This window comes from Chlamydotis macqueenii, chromosome 24, assembly GCF_036417535.1.
Source record: "Chlamydotis macqueenii isolate bChlMac1 chromosome 24, bChlMac1.mat, whole genome shotgun sequence".
In the NCBI taxonomy this organism is placed as follows: Eukaryota; Metazoa; Chordata; class Aves; order Otidiformes; family Otididae; genus Chlamydotis; species Chlamydotis macqueenii.
This window is the reverse complement of record NC_141579.1, coordinates 4121270-4142145: the sequence shown is the minus strand read 5'-3', so window position 1 is coordinate 4142145 and position 20876 is coordinate 4121270. Positions and strand designations below refer to the sequence as shown.

Sequence of the window (20876 nt, the reverse complement as noted above, 5' to 3'; positions counted from 1 at the left end):
GCTGGAAGGAGCTCAATAGCTGATGCAGAGCACTGAATAGCAAACTGGCCATCTCCTCACCGTGGAGTGAGCAATTACCGGGAGCCACTCACTGAAGTGAGACCACAGCACGGCAGTGCAGGGGAGTCTTGAGGGTTCACAGCACCACACTTTAAAAAACATTTGCTTATCAGGCAGCCTGTTGTGGCACTAATAATCCCATGCTTGACTGGCCCTTTCCATGCAGAACTCTCCAGCCTCTTCCCAGGCTTGGGAGGGAGGGTGTGATGGTGGGGCCAGTAGCGAGGGAAGTCATGGACATAATTTGGGGGGGCCTGCTTTGGTGCAGGAGTGGATCACTTAGGTGTAGACTTGGGAGGATACTTCATTAATTATATGCTTAAATATGAATACTGGCTTTGATGGTTTGCATTGTAAGGCACGTTGTTTATCAGTGTCTTTCTTAGGCTGAATTGTGCTGCCAGATTTTTAATTGCTTGCCCTTCTTTGCTCTGTGCCTCAGTTTCCTCCTCTGTATTGTGGACACAATAATTTCCTGGCAGGAGTCCCCACGGGGCAAGGCAGCAGTGATTTTATGCCTTCACCTGGCACTGTGCTGTGACAGTGCGAGAAGCAGCCTGTTGCTGCTGTAGTGTTACAGAGCCGGAGTGAAACGGGCAGAGCAGGAAGGGAGATTTCCATCGGAAACCCACCAGCCCGTTGCGGGAGTCCCGTTGGCGGCGCGGGCTGAGGTGGGAGAGGGCTTGCGGGTGCCGAGTCCCAGTCGGGATTGGTTGGCACGTGATCCAAACATGCAAGTCAAGAGAGACTTGCACTGAGTAATACGCTTGTGCCTTATGGGCTTATGTTCCTAATGGAACGGAGACTGTAGCCTGTAAATCTCCTGATCATAACTCACAGCTAGCGACGCCAGAAAATCCAAGCTCATGGCTTTAAAACCATGAATTACAGAGCTTGGCTGTGTGGCTTTTATTAGCCAGGTTCTCTGAATGATCTAAATGTTCGGGTCACTCCGTAGGTTTTGTCTGCCGCTGTAAAGCGAGAATGCAGGTCGAGTGCTGCATGGAGCACAGAAGCCCAGGAGTGACTTCATCTTCTAATAACTCCTCCAGTGCTGTCTCCCAGGGAACCTCTTTGTATTCAATTAGCTAATGTGTGCCTAGCACTTCGAAAATATAGAGTGCCGTAGAATTGCTAAGCGTTGTTATTTAACAGCACATATTTAGCGGTTGCAGCCCTGCAGTAGAAGTCGGAAAATCTACACTGTAATTGCCTGGTGCTGCTGCAGAATTTGCTGTGATCTGAGCAAAGCTTGAGGATTTTTCTTCTGTAAAAGTTCATTAATTTTGGCTGCAGGTCCTCAGGGCCTACTTCTTCTGAGATCTCGTGAAGCAGAATATTGACTTTTGGTGGGTGCTTGAAAAAAACGGACAGAAAAAAGGGGGAAGAATTCAGGCAGCCAGGACTGGTGTACCTGAAATCCACCTTGGCATGGTTTTTGATGATCTTCTCTGTACCACCGGTTGCACTGGTTGGCAGAAAGGAGCTGGACTGAGACAGAGGGCAAAGTGCTGATCAACTATTGCAACTGTTCCAGTCTAGAGAGGGGAAAAAAATCCTTGGCAGTGGAACAGGAGACAGTGAGGGAGGTGCTGTCTGCACCCATCTCCTTGATCCACACCCTCTTGTATTCAGCGGGTGCCCTGATCTTGCCTGAAAGTCCGTGGTTACACAGCTGTCATTTGTGAAGGCGGAGAGGCTAGGACAAGGTGCTCTGGGGCTTGGAGCCCCTCTTTAAACTCAATCTGCTGACAGGTGTGAGTTATTTTCCTAATGGCTCCTTGCTCTTATTGCGTTGGAGAGCTATCTTCTAGCCCGCAAAAGCATCAGCCAGTGCTGCAGATAAGGAAGAGTAACTATGTGAGGAGAGGAGAGGTGGCAGTGAAACTGCTCTGTGTAAGCACTACGCTCACAGCTTGGTCTAGCAGTCAAGGCAAGGTCAGGTATGTATACCATAGTTGTGCTCAGACTGTTTAATTTTTCCTAGCTTAGGCAAAAGTCAGCTTCAGTATGTCTCAATGAGAAATCCTTGGATCTGATGCCGAATCCCTGCGCGCCTGCCACAGAGCCGTTCATCTGTCTGAGTCTTGCTTCTCAAATCCGAACGGTAGTTCCCTAGCTCAGTCCCATCTTTGAAAAAGTAAATGCGTTAACACTTGAATGCAAACACACGGTGAGAGGAGATCATCTCCAAGAGCAAGGTTTTCCACCATCGCTTGCCGTCAGGAGGGCAGGGCGTGAGGTAGGACCAGGGCTGACGGATGCGGCGTCAAGCTCTGGAGATCAGCTGAGTGGTGCAAGCCTTGAATGAGAAATGAGTTTGTGTTTGCAAAACGTGGGTTTGGAAATGTCAAGCGTGGTGAATGACTGTGTAGGAAAGGAAAAAAACAAATAGAGACAGAAGCTGAGCCAGCAGCTACGGTAGTATGCGGGTGCTCTCACCCCTTTGCCCTCTGAAGCAAGCCTGACCTTGCCAAATCTCTCTTATCCCATTGCAAATGAAGTGTGTCCCCCAAGGATGGTTTATCTCCATCTCATCGCATAGGCAGCTCATGGCTCATTTGCTTGTTTCTGACCTGGGCCCCCTCTTGTGCGTGTCTGATGGGAAACCATTTAAAGGCAGAGGGCTGGAGCCGAAGCGGAGGGAAGGGACAGGGAGCAGTGCAGGGAAAGAGTTGTGTACAGGCCACGCGATCCCCATGTGTTACCGAAGTGGATGCTTTATGAGCGTGATGGCAATGGAAATGGGGTTTTCTGCAGCTGGAGGCTTGCCTAGGAAAAGACAGATATGGAGAGTGTTGGCTGTAGAAAAAGACCAAAGCTTGCAATGACCAGCTGCCACTAATGGGAGCTGGGAAAGAGCTGCTGTTAACATTTGAACCAGAGCAAGTTGTTGGCTCCAGGGGGAGCGCGTCCAGATCTGCCTGCGGTCGCGTGGGAATTTCCCCAGGGAACTGTGCTCGTGCAGGTAGAGGTCTGTCCCAAAAGCCGTGCAGGGAGGCAAGCTGAGGGCTGGGACCGACCCCGTCGCTCAGCAGCACAAGCAGACTGCGTCCGTGGGTTCTGCCTTGCGAGTGCTGCGTGACTGGGGCAGATCACACCTCTGCCTCAGTTTCCCCGTGTGAATTGATAATGAAGCCTTGGACTCTGTGGCTGTTTTGTACGTAAGATTTCATTTTCCTTCTGCCATAAGGAAGCTGAGGGGGCAGTCAGGCAGCTGTTCGTATTGTGCCCCGTGCAATTTGCCTCCCAGCTCTGGCTGGGGTGAGGTGGTATTTTGTAGGGGCTCGACATATCTCCTGCTGCTCTGTTTGCATCCAGGATCTCCTCAGGCCCAGGTCCTCATTAGCCATCTGCCCTCGTTGCGCAGGTTGACAGGATGCCGTGGGTAAATGGATAACCTGTCAGGAAGGCAGGAGGATAATATCATTCAAATGAATCAATAGTTCACAGGCAATTTCATGTTACCTAACGTTAATGCGGTTGTGTCCAAAATGCACTTAATCCTGTGTCTGATCACATTCTCGTGGGAGCTTGCCGTGCTGGAATAGTCTTGTAACTCCGTATTTTGGAGATTTACAGACATTGTTCCTATGTGCACGCATACACAGGAAAGATAAAAAATGACTTGACTCACTGAGACCTCATAGTCCACAGAGCCAAAAGACATTCGTATTAGTGATGGAAGACAATGGCTATCCAGCAGTTTCTGAAACTACTGAAACTATTACTCCCACCTTTTCACTCCATTTTAGCAATTAGCAAAAGAGAAATTAATGAGGAAGGCACCATTATTTCCTGCTAATAGGACAAGGAGGGTTGGACTCTTCTTCAGGAAACTGGCTGTGTCATGTAACGGCTTCTTTTGATGTGAGTAGCAAAACAGAGCTCTGCCTTTTTCCTTTTTTTTTTTTTATACAGCCATTTTCATACATCTTGCCACTTTGCTCCTCAGAAATGTAAGAGGATGAGCCCTGCACCAAAGCCCACAGTCAAAGCACCTTCCCACTCTCCACAGAGAGGCATTAGGATGTCCCATAACGGGGATCTCCTCCTGGTGCCTGATGGCATGAAGGAGCAGGGCAGGATTTAATTTGACAATTTAAACTCTGTATCACTGAATTGGGTACGGTGGTGGTAGAGCGTCACTCAGCAGATGACGTTTGCCACCCAGGCTGATATCCAGCTCAAGGCACTCTTTGAGGAAATTAAAAACAGTAAAGAAAGGACATTAATTTATCTCCAGACATGGATCTCCACAGTCTGGTGGTCTTGGCTGGCTGGGGATCCCTTGTGACCCGGGTTTGGATGGGCAACCATCTGGTTGGGGTTCTCAGCTGTGATGATACCTGAGCACAGCAGTGTTTTCATGGGGAGCACAGCAAGGGTCTTTTCATGGGAGTACCTTGAAGAGAGCATTGCTTTGGAAATATTGATCTGCTAAAACCTGCACGGTATAATCTGCTCTGTGCTCCAGACCTCCCAAGAGAGCTGGTCTTCTCTGGCCACTTATAGCAGGTTACTGGCTTCATCTGAAAAATATCATCCATCTCCCTGCGTCTGCTGTAAACTCTATGTTACAGGGAACCTCTTGTCAGAAGAGTTGGTTTATGAGTTGCAAAGAATAACACCGCACTCAGGTGGTTGGCAGGAATCGCAGCTCAGAAATGAAAAGTTTCTGGAACCTGCTTTGGAGGGGTTTTGGACTTTTTGTGGAATTTGGCTGATAAAGTACTGGACTTGGCTGACATCTTCATTAAAAGCCTGAGACAGGCAACATGCTGAGTCGAGTTGTGGTTAGCACCCAGGCTCTGCTTTACTGGCTAGTGGGTGCATTTCAGCCCCAACTTGAAGGTGGTGGGTTCCACGTGCAGGTTCTCATAGCTGCATGGTCCTGTCTTCCCTTCAAGGGTATGGAGTCGTTCTGAAGATTTTGGTGCCTGTTTTCTTCCCTAATCCTGTTTACTGTTTTGGACTGCTTTAGGAGTTTTCCCTCCGGCGCCTGGACAGCCTGCTGGATGACCGAGTCAACATCCTGGGATTTTCCATTTTCAACCAGTCTCACGCTTTCTTCCAAGAGTTTGTCCAGAGCCTCAACCAGTCCTGGCAGGAGAACTGCGATCACGCTCCTTTTACTGGGCCGGCAGTAAGTAGAATTCATGCCCATCATCCACAGCCTCCCTGAGTCAGAAGCTGCTGTAGTTCATCAGGAAAACCTGGTGAAGAGATCTGCAGGCTGGTTCTGAGCAGATGCTGGCAACGCAGTGTGTGTGAAGACTGTGCAGAGATAGAAACTCTGGTTTCGAATCTATGGGTGCGTGGTACTGACTAGTTATTTAATCCAGATAATCCCTGTGCTGAAGAGCTCGAGCACGGCACCAAATTGCTGTTGTGCTGCTGTACCTCAGACTGGCTTTCATGGTTGTTGGTCTTGGGAAGACGGTGGTCCAGGAATGGGAAGAATGAGCCAGACAGTGCACCTTAGTTGAGTTAAGTAGATAGGAGAGGACTTGGGGTGTGAAGCTGTGACTTACAGGGGGGCCTCCTGATCTGGAGAACACTAAGGCAATCGTGAAAGCCCCTAGTCACCCAAAGGGACCCTGGGGAGCACTGTGGGTGTAGAGCTTTAGAGGGCTTCTCTGTGCTTGAGTGGCTGTACAGCTTTAAATTCAAGCCTAATTTTAATTATGTTTATGTGTGAGTGTGGGGGATGATGCAGCCCAGATTCAATGTTTCCCTTGTGAAATTTGTCCCTGTGTATTTACCTCTAGGAAAATGGCTTGAGGAAGAGGGAGTCTGGATGCAAATAGCGTAGAAAGGGCTGGGCTTAGGCGGATGCCAAGGGGCTGTGTTACGTTGGGTGTTCTAACATCTCCCTGATGAGTGTGCAGATCGGCACTGAAATCTTCCCTAGGGACTCTTCATAACTGGGAAGGTTTGCAAAGCAGGTTTGCTAGATTTGAGATGCAGGGGGCTGCAGCTCGAGCTGGAGGAGGGAAGAGAAAAAATGCCATCAGTGGAACACTTAGCATCATTTTTCATGAACTCAGAGTCCCCTTGACAAGCTGAGGCAGCTGTGTACTGCTGAAAACCTCCTTATTATCACTACAAAGTGATCTTAAGCAGGCAAAATGAGGAGTTTTCTGCCCTTTGTGTCCACATCATCTTGGCTTGACACAGAGGTCAGGCCATGGTTAGCACGTGCCTGGGACCATCCTGCTCTCCTTCCTCCCGGCCCTCCTGTGCGGAGGCAGCTGCAGTGAGCTTGCTCTCTGCCCTGCTAAATCTCTGTAGGATTGCTACCAGGAAGCTTCCTATTTGGATGACAGTTGCAAGGACTCTTCAAAGGCATTAAAAATATATTTCCTTCTAATAGTACAAAGAGAAGACAGTAGGAACAGGAGCATAGCAAGTGTGCTGGGGAAATAACTGATCTCATTGTGGATCTCATTCTTACCCTGTGTTGTCTTGAACAACCAGCAAAATCTGCATGTGGAAGGATGCAAGAGCATGCCCCATTGCAGCACTGTTTTTGGAAGGAACAAGCGAGTTCAGAGCTGGATGGAGCTGTGTGGTTTGTGAGCCTGAGCCTAAATCACCCATCAGCATAGCGCTAAGCCAGCTGGATGCTCCTTTCATTCATTCATAAAGCACAATCAGCTGTACAGCAGGCTAGGGAGGAGGCATCTGGAGGGAGGGAGCTCGGCCACGCTGCATCGCTAACCCGCTCCAGCCCTGCTGTCGTTAGGGGACCTTCTTGGGCTCTGCAGTGCTTTCCCAACACCTGCCGTGGGGCTGCGCTGGGCGGCTGCCCTTTGCCAGGTGGTGGGCAGCTGCTCAGGAGGGACCACTATTCTTGTGGTACAGACAGAGAATTGAGGCACGGAGGCGAAGTGACTTTTTCCATTATATCAAAGTCAGGGAATCTACAGCGCGACTGGGAAAAATGGGTTCAGTTCTCTTCAACCCTAGTGCAGAGTCTTAACCAGAAGATTATTTCTTTCGGATGATATGAAGGCTCACTCTGTGTTTGTAGCAAGGCTTCCATCACCAATATGCCATGTCTCAGGTGATCAGAAAAGGTGATGAAGATACAGAACAGAGGTGAAGCAAAATATTCCCTGGCAGGGCATATGTTTCCTCTCTGGTGTCTGCAAGGGAAATCCATTACTATTTTGCATTTTGTTGTCTCTGCCATTGGAAATCTGGCAGGTCTCGTCTCCCAGAGAGCGTCTCTCTGTGTAAGAACTTCCCCTTTTAGTCCTGGGAAGCAGATATCTCATGGGATAGCTCATACTAAAAAGAGAAAAGGAAGCTTAACAGCTGAAAGTGACAGGACGGAGGTTTCCTGTGAGCTGCAAAATCCCAGGGCTTTCTTGCTAGAGCTGAGAAAGTGTCTGAGGAAGGAGGAGGGAGCTGCTTGCTCTAATGCCATTCTCATTAATCACATTGCAAAGAAAGGAAATCAGAGAAAATCATTCAAATTACAGATGGCTAGATTAGGTAATTAGAATTTAGGCTAAAACAGATGTTTGTAATTAAGTGTTTATGTCATTGAGTAAAATCCAGATTGTAAAGTCTATTTCAGAGGATTTTAATGGTTTTAATTCTCTGTGTTATGTTTGGGGGCAAAGATGCAGATGATAATGTTTTAGGAAGAAAAGAAAAAAAAAAACCACATGGGAGAAAGCAGACTAGCCAAACCTATTCATATTTCTCTAGAGATCAGTTTACCTTTAAACATAGCCTTTACGTGGGAGAAATGAAGTGGGATGTTCCACTCAACTATGCCTAACTTACTGTTTGTTTCTAGAGGGGTAGAGCTGGTGTTGGCAGGAAGGAGCTGTGGTGTACCGGAGTAGAGCTCAGGTACCATCCCTGTTCCTGAGGTGTTAGCTGTCTTGAAGACACTGGTGGGAATGGTCCTGGCAGTTAACGTGCACAGCGGCTGGAGATGTGTTTCTTGACCCTTTCTAGTTGGTGAGTGGTGCCCAGGGCTCTGTGTCACACTTGTACCCCGCAACACCTCCTTAGTTCTCGCACACAGCCCCTCCACGTGCGGCTGACCAGCATGCCGAGGGGAATGGAGCAGCGAGCCCATCTGCTCGCTTTTCTGAAGCCTTTTTCTGAGGAGGCATCTGTCAAAAGACAATTTTTATCAGCAGCTTTCGTTGTCAAGAATTAGGCTTTAGGGATAGGGGGAAGTCCTCTTCCACCCATGAACCTGCAAGTGGAGGACCACAGCTGAGCTTACCAAGTCTTTCACTTGCAGCCCATCACGGAGCTCTTACGTTGCAGAGATGCTACAAAAACAACAGGGATCTGCACAAATCAGACAATGCACGCAAGGAAGAGAATCAATTTGTTAACAGGCAAATTGGCTTTTTGTGACAGAGTGACAAAGCTGTGGTTTAAAATGAGAACATAAAAGTAGTGAGAGATTTTATAGGCAACATGAAGAAAGTTGAGGCGATGTACACGAGAGCAGTGACGGATCCCCTTGCTGAATCTGCCTAGAGGAAGTTAAAAAGGTGCTGCCTCCAGCTCGCTCTCCACTCCTCTGCTGAAGGTTATGGCCCCAGAGCATGACAGACCGTGTCGCTGCTCTGCATCTGCTCCAGGGCAAAGTCAAGCAGCTTCGCTTCATGCACCACTAACTTACGTGACACTGCAGGGAAGCAGAGTGGATGTACTGAAATGACCCAGTGCTCATCTGAACTTCCTGGGCTGCGGGAGGTCGCTGGAAGCAGTGAGCTTGTGTTAATCCCCCCTGTTAAGCTTGCGAGAAGACATTTGCCTACCTACGAAAGTCAGAAAGACCAAAGAACCCAGAAGAGCTGCTGCACTCCAATGCTACGTACTTGTGAATGGTTTCCTCAACACAGCCTGCATCCCAAATTACCTTGCTGTGTTGAATAGGATTTATTTCACGTGAGTTACCGAGTGAAGAGTGGCAGCGGGAGATGACTATTAGGTGGGTGGTGCAGGGCAACAGGGCAAATGCTGCATTGGGTTGGGGTTAGACACAAACGAGGGAGCGGCAGTGCTGCTGGCGGGGCGTTGCAGGTGGTGGTGGGGCGCGATCCCACACTGGCGACCACAGGAAGATACAGGGTGCCTTGGAGGACTTTGATACTGGAGGAGGGAATAGAGTGAAAGCCATGAGCCTCCCTAGGTCCGAGTCCTCTCCGAGTTCAGGAGAGACTGAAGGAGGAGTGAAGGTGTTTAAAAGGAGGTGCACGGCTCTGTTGACTTGCATGACGCTGTGTTGCCAGGCTCCCGTGTGTCCAGGGCCCACAAAATTAAGAAGCTGACATAGGAGCCTGGTTTTGAGCCCAGTGGGGCAGGGAACGGCAGGCATAAATGTTAAGCAGGATCAGGAATGGAAATGCTTCTGAGGAAAGTTGTGGGTTTTTTTTTTAAAAAAAGGAAAGATGTATGTTGAGAGTATGGGAGGGACTTGCATTCCCTGCCAGGAGGACTTGATCCTGTGCATCACAACCACCTCCCCAATCCCTAAATTGCTTGAAATCATAAGGGGGCTGCCAGAAATCCTAACAAATTGTTTGAGGCTAAGGAGTAAAATATTCCAATCAATAATGTCAAATGCTTCAGTAAGATCTACAAGTCTCTTGCTCACCAGCTAATAAGAGATCATTAACTGCTCAGGGAAAATGGAAATGAAAACCTGACAGGAGACAATTAAAAATGCTGGGCCAATATTCTGATTCTGATTTCTGAGATGGTGAAACTTTAGGGTCGCATAGGTTGCTTTTACTTTCATAACATTTTTGTTTGCTCAACTGGTATTAATATGGTTCCCAGTTCAGGAAGGCAATTGCTAAGTGTTTACGTTATCTTGTAACTTGAATGGGATCCGGTTCACAATTAAAATTACTTATATGCTAAAGAGCTCCATGGAATAGGGGCTGGGGACAGGATAGGCTGGAGAGGTCTTATTAGGAAAGGAACTTGTATTGGAGGTAAAAAAGAAAGGTAGGGAGAAGGATAGATCAGCTCTGGAAAATTCTTCCCAGGAGGGAAATGCTTAGGTCAGATGTGAATACCAAGCAAAAGAAGGTAGCAGACTTACTCCTGAAGAGAGGGGAAGAATTGCAGGAGAGAGGCTTGCTGCTGTTGCAAAGGGAACAGTGGCACCTCATAGCTGAGGCAGGATGGGAAACGGGATGCCCAATTTCTGTTTCCAATCTGCTGCCAATTCCTTGAATGTCCTCAGGCCACTCAGCTCCTCCAGTGTTGCCTTTTACATCCTTCAAAATAGCTATAATAAAACTCTGTAGCTCCAGAGCCAGCCAGTCCTTATTGTTAGCAGAAAGCTCTCAGCATACAAGACCAAAGGTGCTGCCTGTTGCATGGGGGACGAGCCAGATGCCAGACTGGCGGATGCTCACTGGAGAGTCCCTGGGTGCTATTCATGTAAACCAGATTAAACTGGTACGTGCAGGAGGAATGTGACAGAGCAAATGTGAGTCCAGGGTACCAGGGTTGGAAAAGTGAGGGGTTACTGGTGCCGTTAGCCTGGTGTTTGGGGCTTTGCTAGCGTTAGGCTGGAATCATGCCTTTAACTCGTGCCGGCTTGTACATTTTAAGGTTTTGTGCTGCTTGTTAACTGCCTAATCCTGGGCCACTGTGGTCAATGAGGTCTTAGCACTGATCTGAGTGAGATCAAGCAGGGTTAAGTCTGGCTCACTCTGTTCCAATTAGTAACGCAATTGAAGTCAAAGGTTCGTTGGGATGATTGAACTGGGTGAGATTGTCCCTGCAGGGCCTCTGGCAGAAGTGAATAAATCTGATCAGGCTTTGGGAGGAACAGGGGAGGCAGATACTGCTGAAGTGCCCTAAGTCACAAACAGAGTAAGGTGGGGAGAGGAGCCCAGGCTAGAGGCTGAAATCATTGTTGGGAGCTGCGATGGTAAGAGGATGCTCTCAGAAGCAGCCGTGAGGAAAATGTAGCCTTGATAGTAATGAGCTGCAACGGCTTAATTCCAGCAGAGTCAGGAGGTGACAGTAATTAAAAGTGAAATCTTAGTCACAACAGTGAACACGAGAGAGCAAATGGCTGATTATTAACTAGGTAAAAAACATCGAAACAGTTGTGCATGGGTGAAAAACATGGTTTGTGAGGCTTGATGGGCAAAGAAATTTGATTAAAGGCAAACAAAGCAAAGATGAGAAGGAGAGGGGACGAGCCCTGTGATTCTGGACATTGCTTCAGCAATGCCATCGCGGAGCAGCTAACAGCAGGACTCTAGAGGAACTGGATGGGCTCTGTGGGGTCTGAAAGCCAAGACTTGGTTGCTTGAGAAGCAGATCTAGCAAAACTTCATTTCTCGTGGATCTGCCTTTCATAACAGAGGTCAAAGGAGGATTCTCTGGTGCCTAATGAAGGCTGAGGCAACATAATCATCTTTCCTTCTGTGGGTGCAGGCACAGGATCTTTGTTCTGCCCAGCTGCCTGTTTTCTAGAACTTCACAAGCTTCATGCTCTCAGGAGTGTTCCACCCTGGCCAGCAGATTGATCAGGGGTCACCAAAGATGGTAGGATGATAAGGATAGAAGATACCCTGAGGAAGCAAGCGGAGGCATAAAGGTTAAGGAAGCAAGCAAGGAGAGAAGGAGAAACATAAGACTGGGAGCAGGACTGGTGCTGGCAGTGGGATTACACTTGCCCCAGTGATGCCTAAGCAGGCACAGCAGTTCAGGGATACAGCTGCTTTTGTTCTCCCTGCGCTCGGAGGGGAGCAGAGTGTGGCTGGAGCAGAATGGTAGGCAAGCAGTGCTTGCTCTCTGCACGGAGGAGGCCAGGGATTTTGCTCCTTTCTGATCCCAGCTGAGGTTGTAGATGGAGCACTCTCCTGGTTGCTGCTAGGTCTTGAACACGCAAGGGGAGGCTCAGTTTTTGTCTTCCCACCTCAATTTCTTTTTCTTCCTTTTCCCCACAGCTCTCTTCTGCCCTGCTGTTTGATGCGGTGTATGCTGTGGTGAGTGCTGTGCAGGAGCTGAACCGGAGCCAGGAGATTGGCGTGAAGCCCCTGTCCTGTGGGTCTGCCCAGATCTGGCAGCATGGCACCAGCCTGATGAACTATCTGAGAATGGTGAGAAGGGACTGAAGTTCGCCAGTGTGTCAGGAGCTAGTGCTCCCCACTGCCGGGAGCAAAAGATGTGTAATGTGCGTGCTGGTGCTGGCACAGTGCTCAAGCACGGAGTGTCGGTCTGTTTGAAGGTAGCACTGGGAATGAAAAGAGAGGAGATCTGAAGGCTGGTTTGTCACTGGCCTTGGAACAACATTAAACTCTCCGTTTTTCAAGCTTTGCTGCAGAAAAACTGGAATTCAATGAATTTTTTTTAAAGTATGAATGTTTCTACGTGACTTGAGCTCTGTTTTGAGTGAACTTGAGTCAATATAAGGTTGTGCAGTACAATTGCGTAGAGCTCAGTGGCAAGAGGTGAGTTTCCCTATGAAGGGATTCAGGCTCCTTTGAACCCAAAAGTGTGGTTGCTGGAACTGATCAAGCCTAGTCCTGGCACGAGAACAGACCCTGAAATTTCAGCCTGGTGAAACAGTTGGAGTTTGTCAATGTGATTCCTGAGAACTGAGCTTGACCGTGCAGAAGGAGCATGTTTTCTGAGTCTGGGGTGCAATTGAAATCTAATGAGTTTTTTTTTTTTTTTTCTTTTTTCTTCCCCCAAAAAGAAGGATCAGCTAAACCTGAACCTTATGCCACTTTAGTCCATGCATGTGAACCCTGCTTTAAGTCTCGCCCTTAGTCAGAGACAACGAAACTCTTCAGCTTCCCTTGGCTTTGCTACTTGGAGGCCCAGTAGCTTGCCCTAGTTACTGAAGAGGTGCTCCAGCAGCCAGCGAGCAGTGGTTAATCTGCACAGTGAGCCTAGACACTCATCCTGGCTCTCTTGCAACACGCTCTTGTGTTAAATGCTGGCCTGATGCAGTGAAACAGCACGTAGTGGTTTGTGGAGGAGTCCACAGCTAGCGATTCAGTGTGACATGGCGAAAAGCTCATGCCTGCTGCCGAGCAGTGCGGAGCTAGGCTTGGGATGGAGGGAGGCAGCGAGGAGCTGCGGAGGGGCTTGTTCCAAAGTGGCTGGTGCACCCCAAAATCTGGGGAGCAATCTGGGATGCACCTCGCACTACTCATTTTTCTGCTCCCTCACACAATTCTCACTGCTACCCTAGCCAGACTCTGAAAGCAATGAGGATTGAGACACGAGGATCGCGTTGCCGTTCCTGCCAGGACTGTGGATGGCCGGTGTGTGGTGCAAGCAGCCACCACCCCATCTCTGCTGTGGGCGGTGGGCTGAGCTGCCTCGATGGGCGCTGTAACTCATTCTCTCTTGGACAGGTAGAATTGGAAGGTCTCACCGGCCACATCGAATTCAACAGCAAAGGCCAACGATCCAACTATGCCTTGAAAATCCTGCAGCACACACGCAGCGGCTTCCGGCAGGTAAGAGCGGCCGTGCTGCCCTGGGGATGGTACCTGGGGATGGTCTGTGCATAGCCTTCTGAGAGCTTGGCTCAGGATGCTGCTGTGCGAGTTGAAGAGTGTTGTGGACACCTCCCTTTGCAAGATGAGGTGCTCAGCAAGCAACAAGCACGACCTGGCTGTCACGGTAGCTCTCGCTGGGTCTGGATTGGCAAACACACTGTGTTTCACTTCATCAAGAATGTGTCTTGAGATAATTTAGATTTGTCTTAATGTTTCAGGCCCCTGAGGTGGTGATGTTAGAGCCAATATCAGTCCTGTCATAGCAACCTTCCTGTGCAGGAGATAATTCAGAGCATAAAATGTGTGCCAGATACAAGCTCATGCTCAAGACACTTTTGTTCTCAAGCGTGCGGAGGCACATGTACTCAAAATAATTTGTATGGGGAAAAATGGGAGAATTTCCCATGAAATGGGCAAAAATGGGTACTATGAACCTTTCCAAACAACTGCTTCTGGAAGGGAAAGTGAAGGGGGCAACAGGAGCTCCCTCCCATCTCTCCCTGGCGTGGCATGCGGGAAGAAGTACAAGATAATTTACCTCTCGGTTTATGTGCGTGTTCCTCTCTTAAGGGGCTGGGTTAGCTGAGACTTTCATTTGCTTTTTGTCTCAGTGCTTGTGGCTTCCTCATAGCATTGGTCCTTTTTCTGCTTGTTACCCTCTTTCTGTCCACGGGATATTTTCTGGCTTCAGCTAAGGTTAAGGATAACCATGTGGGGCCACGGATAGCAAACTGCTAAGACTATGTGACACAAGCCCCGGGAATTTGGGTTTTACTGGTAAATCCAAACCTCATTCAGGAAAAAAATTGAAGTCCCAGAAAAAAGGTTTTCATCTGTCTTATTTCTCTGCTGACAGCTCCACACCTGCCCTTTTCTTGGAGATTGCCACTTCTCCGAGGTGCTGGCGGAGAACAAAAGCGATTGTAACTTACCCCACACCGACAGAGCATTTTGGCATTAGGAAGTCTCTCCTGGTCTGGGAGCAGTGAATTTTAGCCTTGGCAAGAAAGCTGCCTGCCAGTTCTTACCTGTCAAGTGACAGCTCAGCTTTGAAGCTACCCTTAGCTGAGTGAGCGGGGGATCAGGATGGCATTTTCCCCACAGTAAGATCTCTCATAGCACCAATGCCCTTTTAATCGTTTCCCAAACCCATCATACTCGGAGCAGAAGTGACAGATTCAAGCCTATCTGCATTAATAAGAGCATGCATTCAGCTGGAGCAGAAGCAGCAAGCGCTGTAAACCTCACTGTGACAGCTATGGTTTTGATGTGTTTAAATGTGGCAGGGAGTTCACGTTAAACACCCAGGTCCTTCTGGAGCAGTGCTTCTCCCAGAGCTCTGCAGAGCTCTCCTCCACAGACCCGGTCTGACAGCAGAAAACCTTTTTTGACCTGTTGCAGCTTCATGTTTCAGAGGTAGCCAGGAAACCTGTGCTGGGACTCAGCTTTTCAGATTTCCTGTCAGATGGTGATAAATCACTTCCAGTGGCAGTAACAAGGTGCTGGAAGGACAGGGCAGTCCCTCAGTGTGCACAGCTGCCTGCTGAGAGCCTGTGGTGGCTGCAAGCCCTCTCCTGTCAGAAACTCACCAGGAAGGAGTTAGTCTTTGTAAAACTGCTCTGTACGGCAGCCTTCCCACCATCTGTTCTCCCCTTTGCAGGCAGCCCCCTCTCAGGGGTCTTGTCTAACTGAGAGCAATGCCCAGGGCAGGGTTAGGGACCCTCGCAGTCTGCAGGAGTTTCTTGTGATGTGCCCGGCTGGGAAGGGCATCCCTGGACAGAGCTGTGAAGTCTGGGCAGAGTCCTGCCTGTCCCTCTCGATCATGGCAAAGGGGAACCAAAGGCCACTCTGCTGTACCATAGATCGTTATTTTCTTCTCGCCAACCCACCTTCTTGTAATAGAAATTACTAAATAAATAATTAGAAATCATTTAAATTAGAAATCATTTAATCATTAAACCCTCCATGAGGGGATGGGGTAAGGAACAGACATTCACATCCTGGAGAGAATCTTGTTCCCAAGGGTTATATTAACTGATTTGCTCAGGCTCTTGTTTGAAACACTTCTCTTCCCTCCTTAGTTTTAATCAAGCTCATGCTCTCTGCCCGTTTCTTTCTTTCCCTCTCTCTCTTTTTCTCTCCCCCTCTCTCTCCTTCCATCTATCGAAGCCACAGGGACTTCCAGCTCATCAGCTTTGATTGAGAATTCACTGAATTTTGAAGCTGATCCAGCCAGCAAACAAATTAGAGACACTTAGATTTTCTAACTTGCTGTTGCTTTTGGGCAAGGAAAGACAGGGCTTTTTGACATACAATTTTTAATGTATTTATGTAACTCACCAAACGTGTCTTTTCCTGATTTAGCCTAACTAGTGGAAATTTTTCCCCAGCCATATGAGAGCTGCTCTCTGTTCATAGGATGCGCGATAAAGCACAGACTCATTAATGTGTTGATGATCCACAGATCTGACAAGGACTGCATTTGTAAATGTCATCTTTTTATTTTTTTCTTTGCCCCTTTAAAAATATTGCAGCACACCCCTCTGGTTTCACCATAGCAATTTGCAGTAAACCCAAGAGCTAAGGTCTGGCAGCTTAACGGGAGAAGGGAATGAAGAGGGCTGGGATTGATGCGGCCCCAGGGAAGGCAAGGGCGCAGCAGGGAGGCAGGGGACGCCGCTGTCGGGGCTGCAGCCCCACGTCACATGTTGTTCCCAGCTCTGCCTGTGACCCCTTGCTCTGGCTGGGTCCTAGGTGTGGCTGGTTAGTTGCTGTTTAGCCAAAGACTCTGCTGGTGTCCTGAGACAGAGCACTGGAAGTGACAAAGGTTTCTAATTGGTATGTTGATGAGGTACAGAGGAGTTACCAGCCGATAGCTCTGAGACCCTCTGCAATCCCTGCCACATCAAACCTTTGTAACTTAGAAGCAGCTAATCAGTCTTGATGGGACTTGTTCCTCTTCAGCTGTTACCTCCAGGAAGAGTTCAGGGACAGATCCTGCCAAGAGCTGCATGTCTTTTGCTCCCCAGGACCCGGCGAACTCAGTGCGGGCCACCATCAGGTCCTGCCTGGGCGATGGCAGGTGCCAGTCATGTTGTCTGAAGTGGGCGTCTGGAGAGGAAGGGGATTGTGGGGGCTGCTGCGTGGCCTCAGGTTGGCTTGTGTGTGTGTCTTGTGGTTGTACGGGTTTTAATAGTTGGTGCTCTGTGTGCCCCATACCAACTTCTGTGCAAGCTTTTGCCTGCTTGCCTTGCTGGCATCAGTCAGTGTGTCCTTCAGAAGTGCCAACCACGTGGCAGACCTGTGCAGTGTCCTTCCCGGATGCCCCCAAATTCCCTCCCCTTCCAGCCAACGAAGGCACTGTGCACCAAGAACACACTGAATTGTATCTCCTCCTGGCACAGTCTCTTTCCCGTTAGTGCCGACAGGGCTTTCCAAATGCAGACGTGAAAGATGATCGCATTTTGCAGTCTTTCCTTTTCCTGGGGACACAGAGGACGGGGAGGTGATAAATGCACTCTGTAGGACAGTGCTTGCTAATTGGAGTCCAGAAGATAGCTGGGTTTGTTGCAGTGGGACTCCTCTGTATGCAGGGTTGGCTTTACCTTAATTTTTAGCTGGCAAGTGGGATGGCAAGTACCTGTGGTGCCTCTGAAGCTTATGGAGAGGTCTTGCCTTGTCATCTCTCCCTGCCATCGGCCACTGTTTGGGCCTGTGGGGCACTGAGCAGAAGACTTAATTAAAATCATTAGCTTGAGTGGTATTTTGTCATCTTGTGCCACAAGGAGCTTGAAAGTCCAAACATCGTTAGCATGACTGTGTCTGAATAGAGGAGCTGAAGGATTGAAGGAGCGAGCCGGGAATGTCTCACTTGCATCTTGTTAGCTGCTGGTGATTTTCTACAGAGATGAGAAATTTGTGTCACCGATCCAAATAACGCCTTTCGCAGAGCAGCTAGTTTGAGGGACCTTGCCTGCCTACGGGGATGGGGCAGTGTCACGAGCAATGGCACTTCCTTGCGTGTTCCAGGCTCGTGGCTCACGTGTGTTTGCTCCCTGCCTGTACCACGGACGTGTGAGAAGACAGACCTCCTGCCTCGAGATGCTTGCAGGCGGGACGGGCAGAGGGGCGCTTGCTCTCCCCGCAGCAGAGGGCTGAGCGCTGGGAGGTGCCGGGAGGTGCCGAGATTATGTTGCGGGGTCTGCAGTGAGGCCGTATGGCATGAGAGCATGGAGGGAACTTTCTCCATCCGGGCCACGGGCTGTCCGCTGCCACCAGGTTGTGTAATCCCTCCCGCGAAGGTATCCAGCTCCAGCGTGCAGCCAAGTGGTTGTGCTGCTCTCGCTGCCCTTCTGGGAGAGGTATGCTGTCACGTCAGCTCCCCTCATCATTAGAAACCCTCTTCTGATTTTCAGCCTGTTTATTTCTGGCTGGTTTATGTCTATTTATTTTTGTGCCAACACTATCATTTTAGCTTAAAAAGCTGTTCTACCACTTTGCTGTGGACCTCCTCCACCTGCTGTATTTATACAGACCAATCGTATCCATTACTAAAAAATCCCGAGTCCTAAAAACTCTTAAGTCCTAATCCAGAGCCTTAACAACAGGATCATCTTATCCATGTCCGTGTAGAACATTTGATCATTTTATAACACATTTTGCAGATGAATTTGTTTTGTTTTTCAGGGGCTCTTTATATGTAGATAGAGATGATTAAAATCACCTTGACATCCATCTTGCAAGAGGGGGAAAGATCTGACGCTCCCAGACACCTTCTGACACATTACCCTTCGGGAACAGCGAACAGCGTGAGGAGTCAATTAGTGGCTTTATCCTACTGCAAGGGGGACAGTGGCAAGCTGGAAGAAGCCAGGATGGGGTGGAAGCACCCCGGCACATGGGAGCGTTTGGCTTTGGTGCTGTGTTAAAAGCAAGGTCAAACCCACTGTGCTGTCAGAGGAGGAGGCAGTCAATTAGTCTCAGTATGCCAGCAGGGGAGGGACAAATTTGAGAACAGTGAGGGCTGTTAAAATTAAAGTTAATCTGTCACTAATCTCTGGTTGTGAAATCTGGGAGGAAAAAAAATTAGGCAATGTTTATGACTGATCACTCGCTCAGAGAGGCAATTGCTGCAGAGGGTCTGTTGTTTAGCAATCACAGCAAGAGGCAAGCACCTCTGTGCAGAGATGGGGAATACAGCCGGGATAAATCCATCCCATCACCCCAATGCAGACCCTGCACAGGCCGGTTAAAGCTGCGCTTCAAGGGCTCCCTGTCCATGAAGTACATGGTAAATCTCCCGGTTTGCGACTGTTGCTCCCAGAGATGAGTCCTACATTAGAGTGTCACCGTGATGCTACGAGCTTGATGGTAGTTAAGCCGCAACAAGCTGTCAAGAGAGCAGGATGCCCGATATCTGCTCCCAGCCTGCTCTGAGACACCATCACTGTGCCTCCACCTCCCCGACTGTCAAGTATTAACCCCCCCTCTCCTGTTGGTGGGGAGCCTCCTGGAGTTAATGCTTCCAACACATTCAGAGGGCCTTGCCGTGACAGGTGCTTTTAGCAGAGCATTATTGATGGTGGCGAAGGGGCTGGGCTGACAGCTCGGAGGAGTAATTCCTGTTGTGTTATCCGCGAAGTAAACAAGACACCCCCTCGCTGGCCCTGGGGACTCGGCAGGCTCTGCCTGCACTGCTGCATCCTGGTGCCCTGGCTCCAGCCAGGGAGGAGAGCATGTGACTGTCCTTTACTTTCCCTGCCTGCTCTCCTTCTGCAGAGCCATTGAGCGTAAGCTATCCTGTTTGCACTTCCTGCTGCTCCTCGTGCCTAGAGATGAAGAGACTGGATTTGGAACTCCTTGCTTGCAGATGGCCACTTCCATAATGGCTTGTCAGTAGCTTAGGCTGGACTAGTGCCGACAGCCAGGAGACGAGATGAACTTGACCCTTTCCTCAACGTCCAGAGCAGTTCAATCTGCCGACAGCGTAGCAGCATGGCTGCAATGTTGGGTCGCGTTTGGCTCAGATGTACAAGCTGGGAAGTGACTCTGAAGTCCTGGAACCATCAGTCATGCCAGAGGCAAAGCACTGCCAAGAAAAGCAACTGAGTGCATGGAGTCAATCCTAGAGTGGTGTAAATCAGCGTGCCTCCCATTCATTTCCTGGCCTGGCCAGTAGCTCCACGTCGCTTTCCACCCACCTCTTTGAACATAATAAGATTAGTCTTTGACGGAACAGAAATCAATTTGTTCCTACCACCCTGACAACTGTGGCACAGTGAAAGGATAACCTGCCTTAGACCGACAGAGCCCGAGACAGCTCATGTCGAATTGGGAATGGATTTGCTTTGGCACCATGGCTACGGAGGAACTGTGAAGACACCCGTGCACGTTGGAGTCACCTGCTAACTCTTAGGGCTGCAGCAGCTCGCTTCAGTGGTGTCAGAGGACTTAGGCTGCGGCCAGAGATTCAGCATGTGGAGGGCTGGCAGCTGATGGGGGCAGAGATGCTTTGCAGGAGAAAAAGGAGAGAGAAGGGATCTCGGAGGTTGCTGGACTCCCTCAGCTGCCCTGCTGGTTTATCCATGAGAGAAAACAGAGGCTCTTTTAGGGAGCGTAAGAGAGCGGGAGCCTACTTTGTGTGCTCTGAATGAGCTGCTGGAGGTGCTGATCTCCCTGCCCAGAGCTCCGAGGGAGGGAGATTAGACTCTTGAAGTTAAAATTAGGTTTTATTGAATATTCCTCCCCCTGGCTGAAGGCAGCAGCTGGTTGCATTGCGTCACAGCTGAGTCACAAGGCCCTCCCAAGCGCTGGGGGACTGGTCCCTGCCACCCGCAGTGGGAATCAGGATTGCTGCAGTGACATGGATGCTTAGATGGGTGAATTAGGCTGTCCATAGAGCTGTTTGGTGTGATGAGCCTGAATCAAAGGATTTGGAGGTACTTAATCATAGTAGTTGGCATCTGTTATAGCAGTTAGAGGAGATGAGTCACGGTGCAGCACTGCTGAGAACATGGCTTCATTTCGTCACTTGCTGCCGAGGTGGAGATGTTGGTCAGGGCTGGAAGGCGTCTGCCCCACGTCAGTGTTGCTGCTCTGGTGATTGCAAGGGAAGCTGCAGTGCTGTGATACTGCCTGTGAAGTGGCTTTTCCCTCTGAGGAACTCGCAGTGGCCTATACCAGCCTGTAACTAATGTCAGTGTCATTCGCAGGAGGTCTTGCTTGCTTTCAGGCAGGCGAAAGCTTTGTTCAAAGTTACAGAGGCAGCATAAGGCAGGACAGGAGTTG

At 49.3% G+C, this 20876-nt stretch overlaps 1 protein-coding gene across 3 annotated transcripts in view; it reads left to right on the top strand.

Moving 5' to 3' along the window:
* Window positions 1-20876, top strand: part of GRIK4 (glutamate ionotropic receptor kainate type subunit 4) — a 203101-nt gene that overhangs the window by 151522 nt on the left and 30703 nt on the right. For all 3 annotated transcript variants that reach the window (XM_086766031.1, XM_086766029.1, XM_086766030.1), the window contains exons 8-10: window positions 5045-5206; window positions 12024-12176; window positions 13443-13547. In XM_086766031.1, coding sequence (XP_086622157.1) covers window positions 5045-5206; window positions 12024-12176; window positions 13443-13547 — 420 coding nt within the window. The remainder of the gene's footprint in view (window positions 1-5044; window positions 5207-12023; window positions 12177-13442; window positions 13548-20876) is intronic.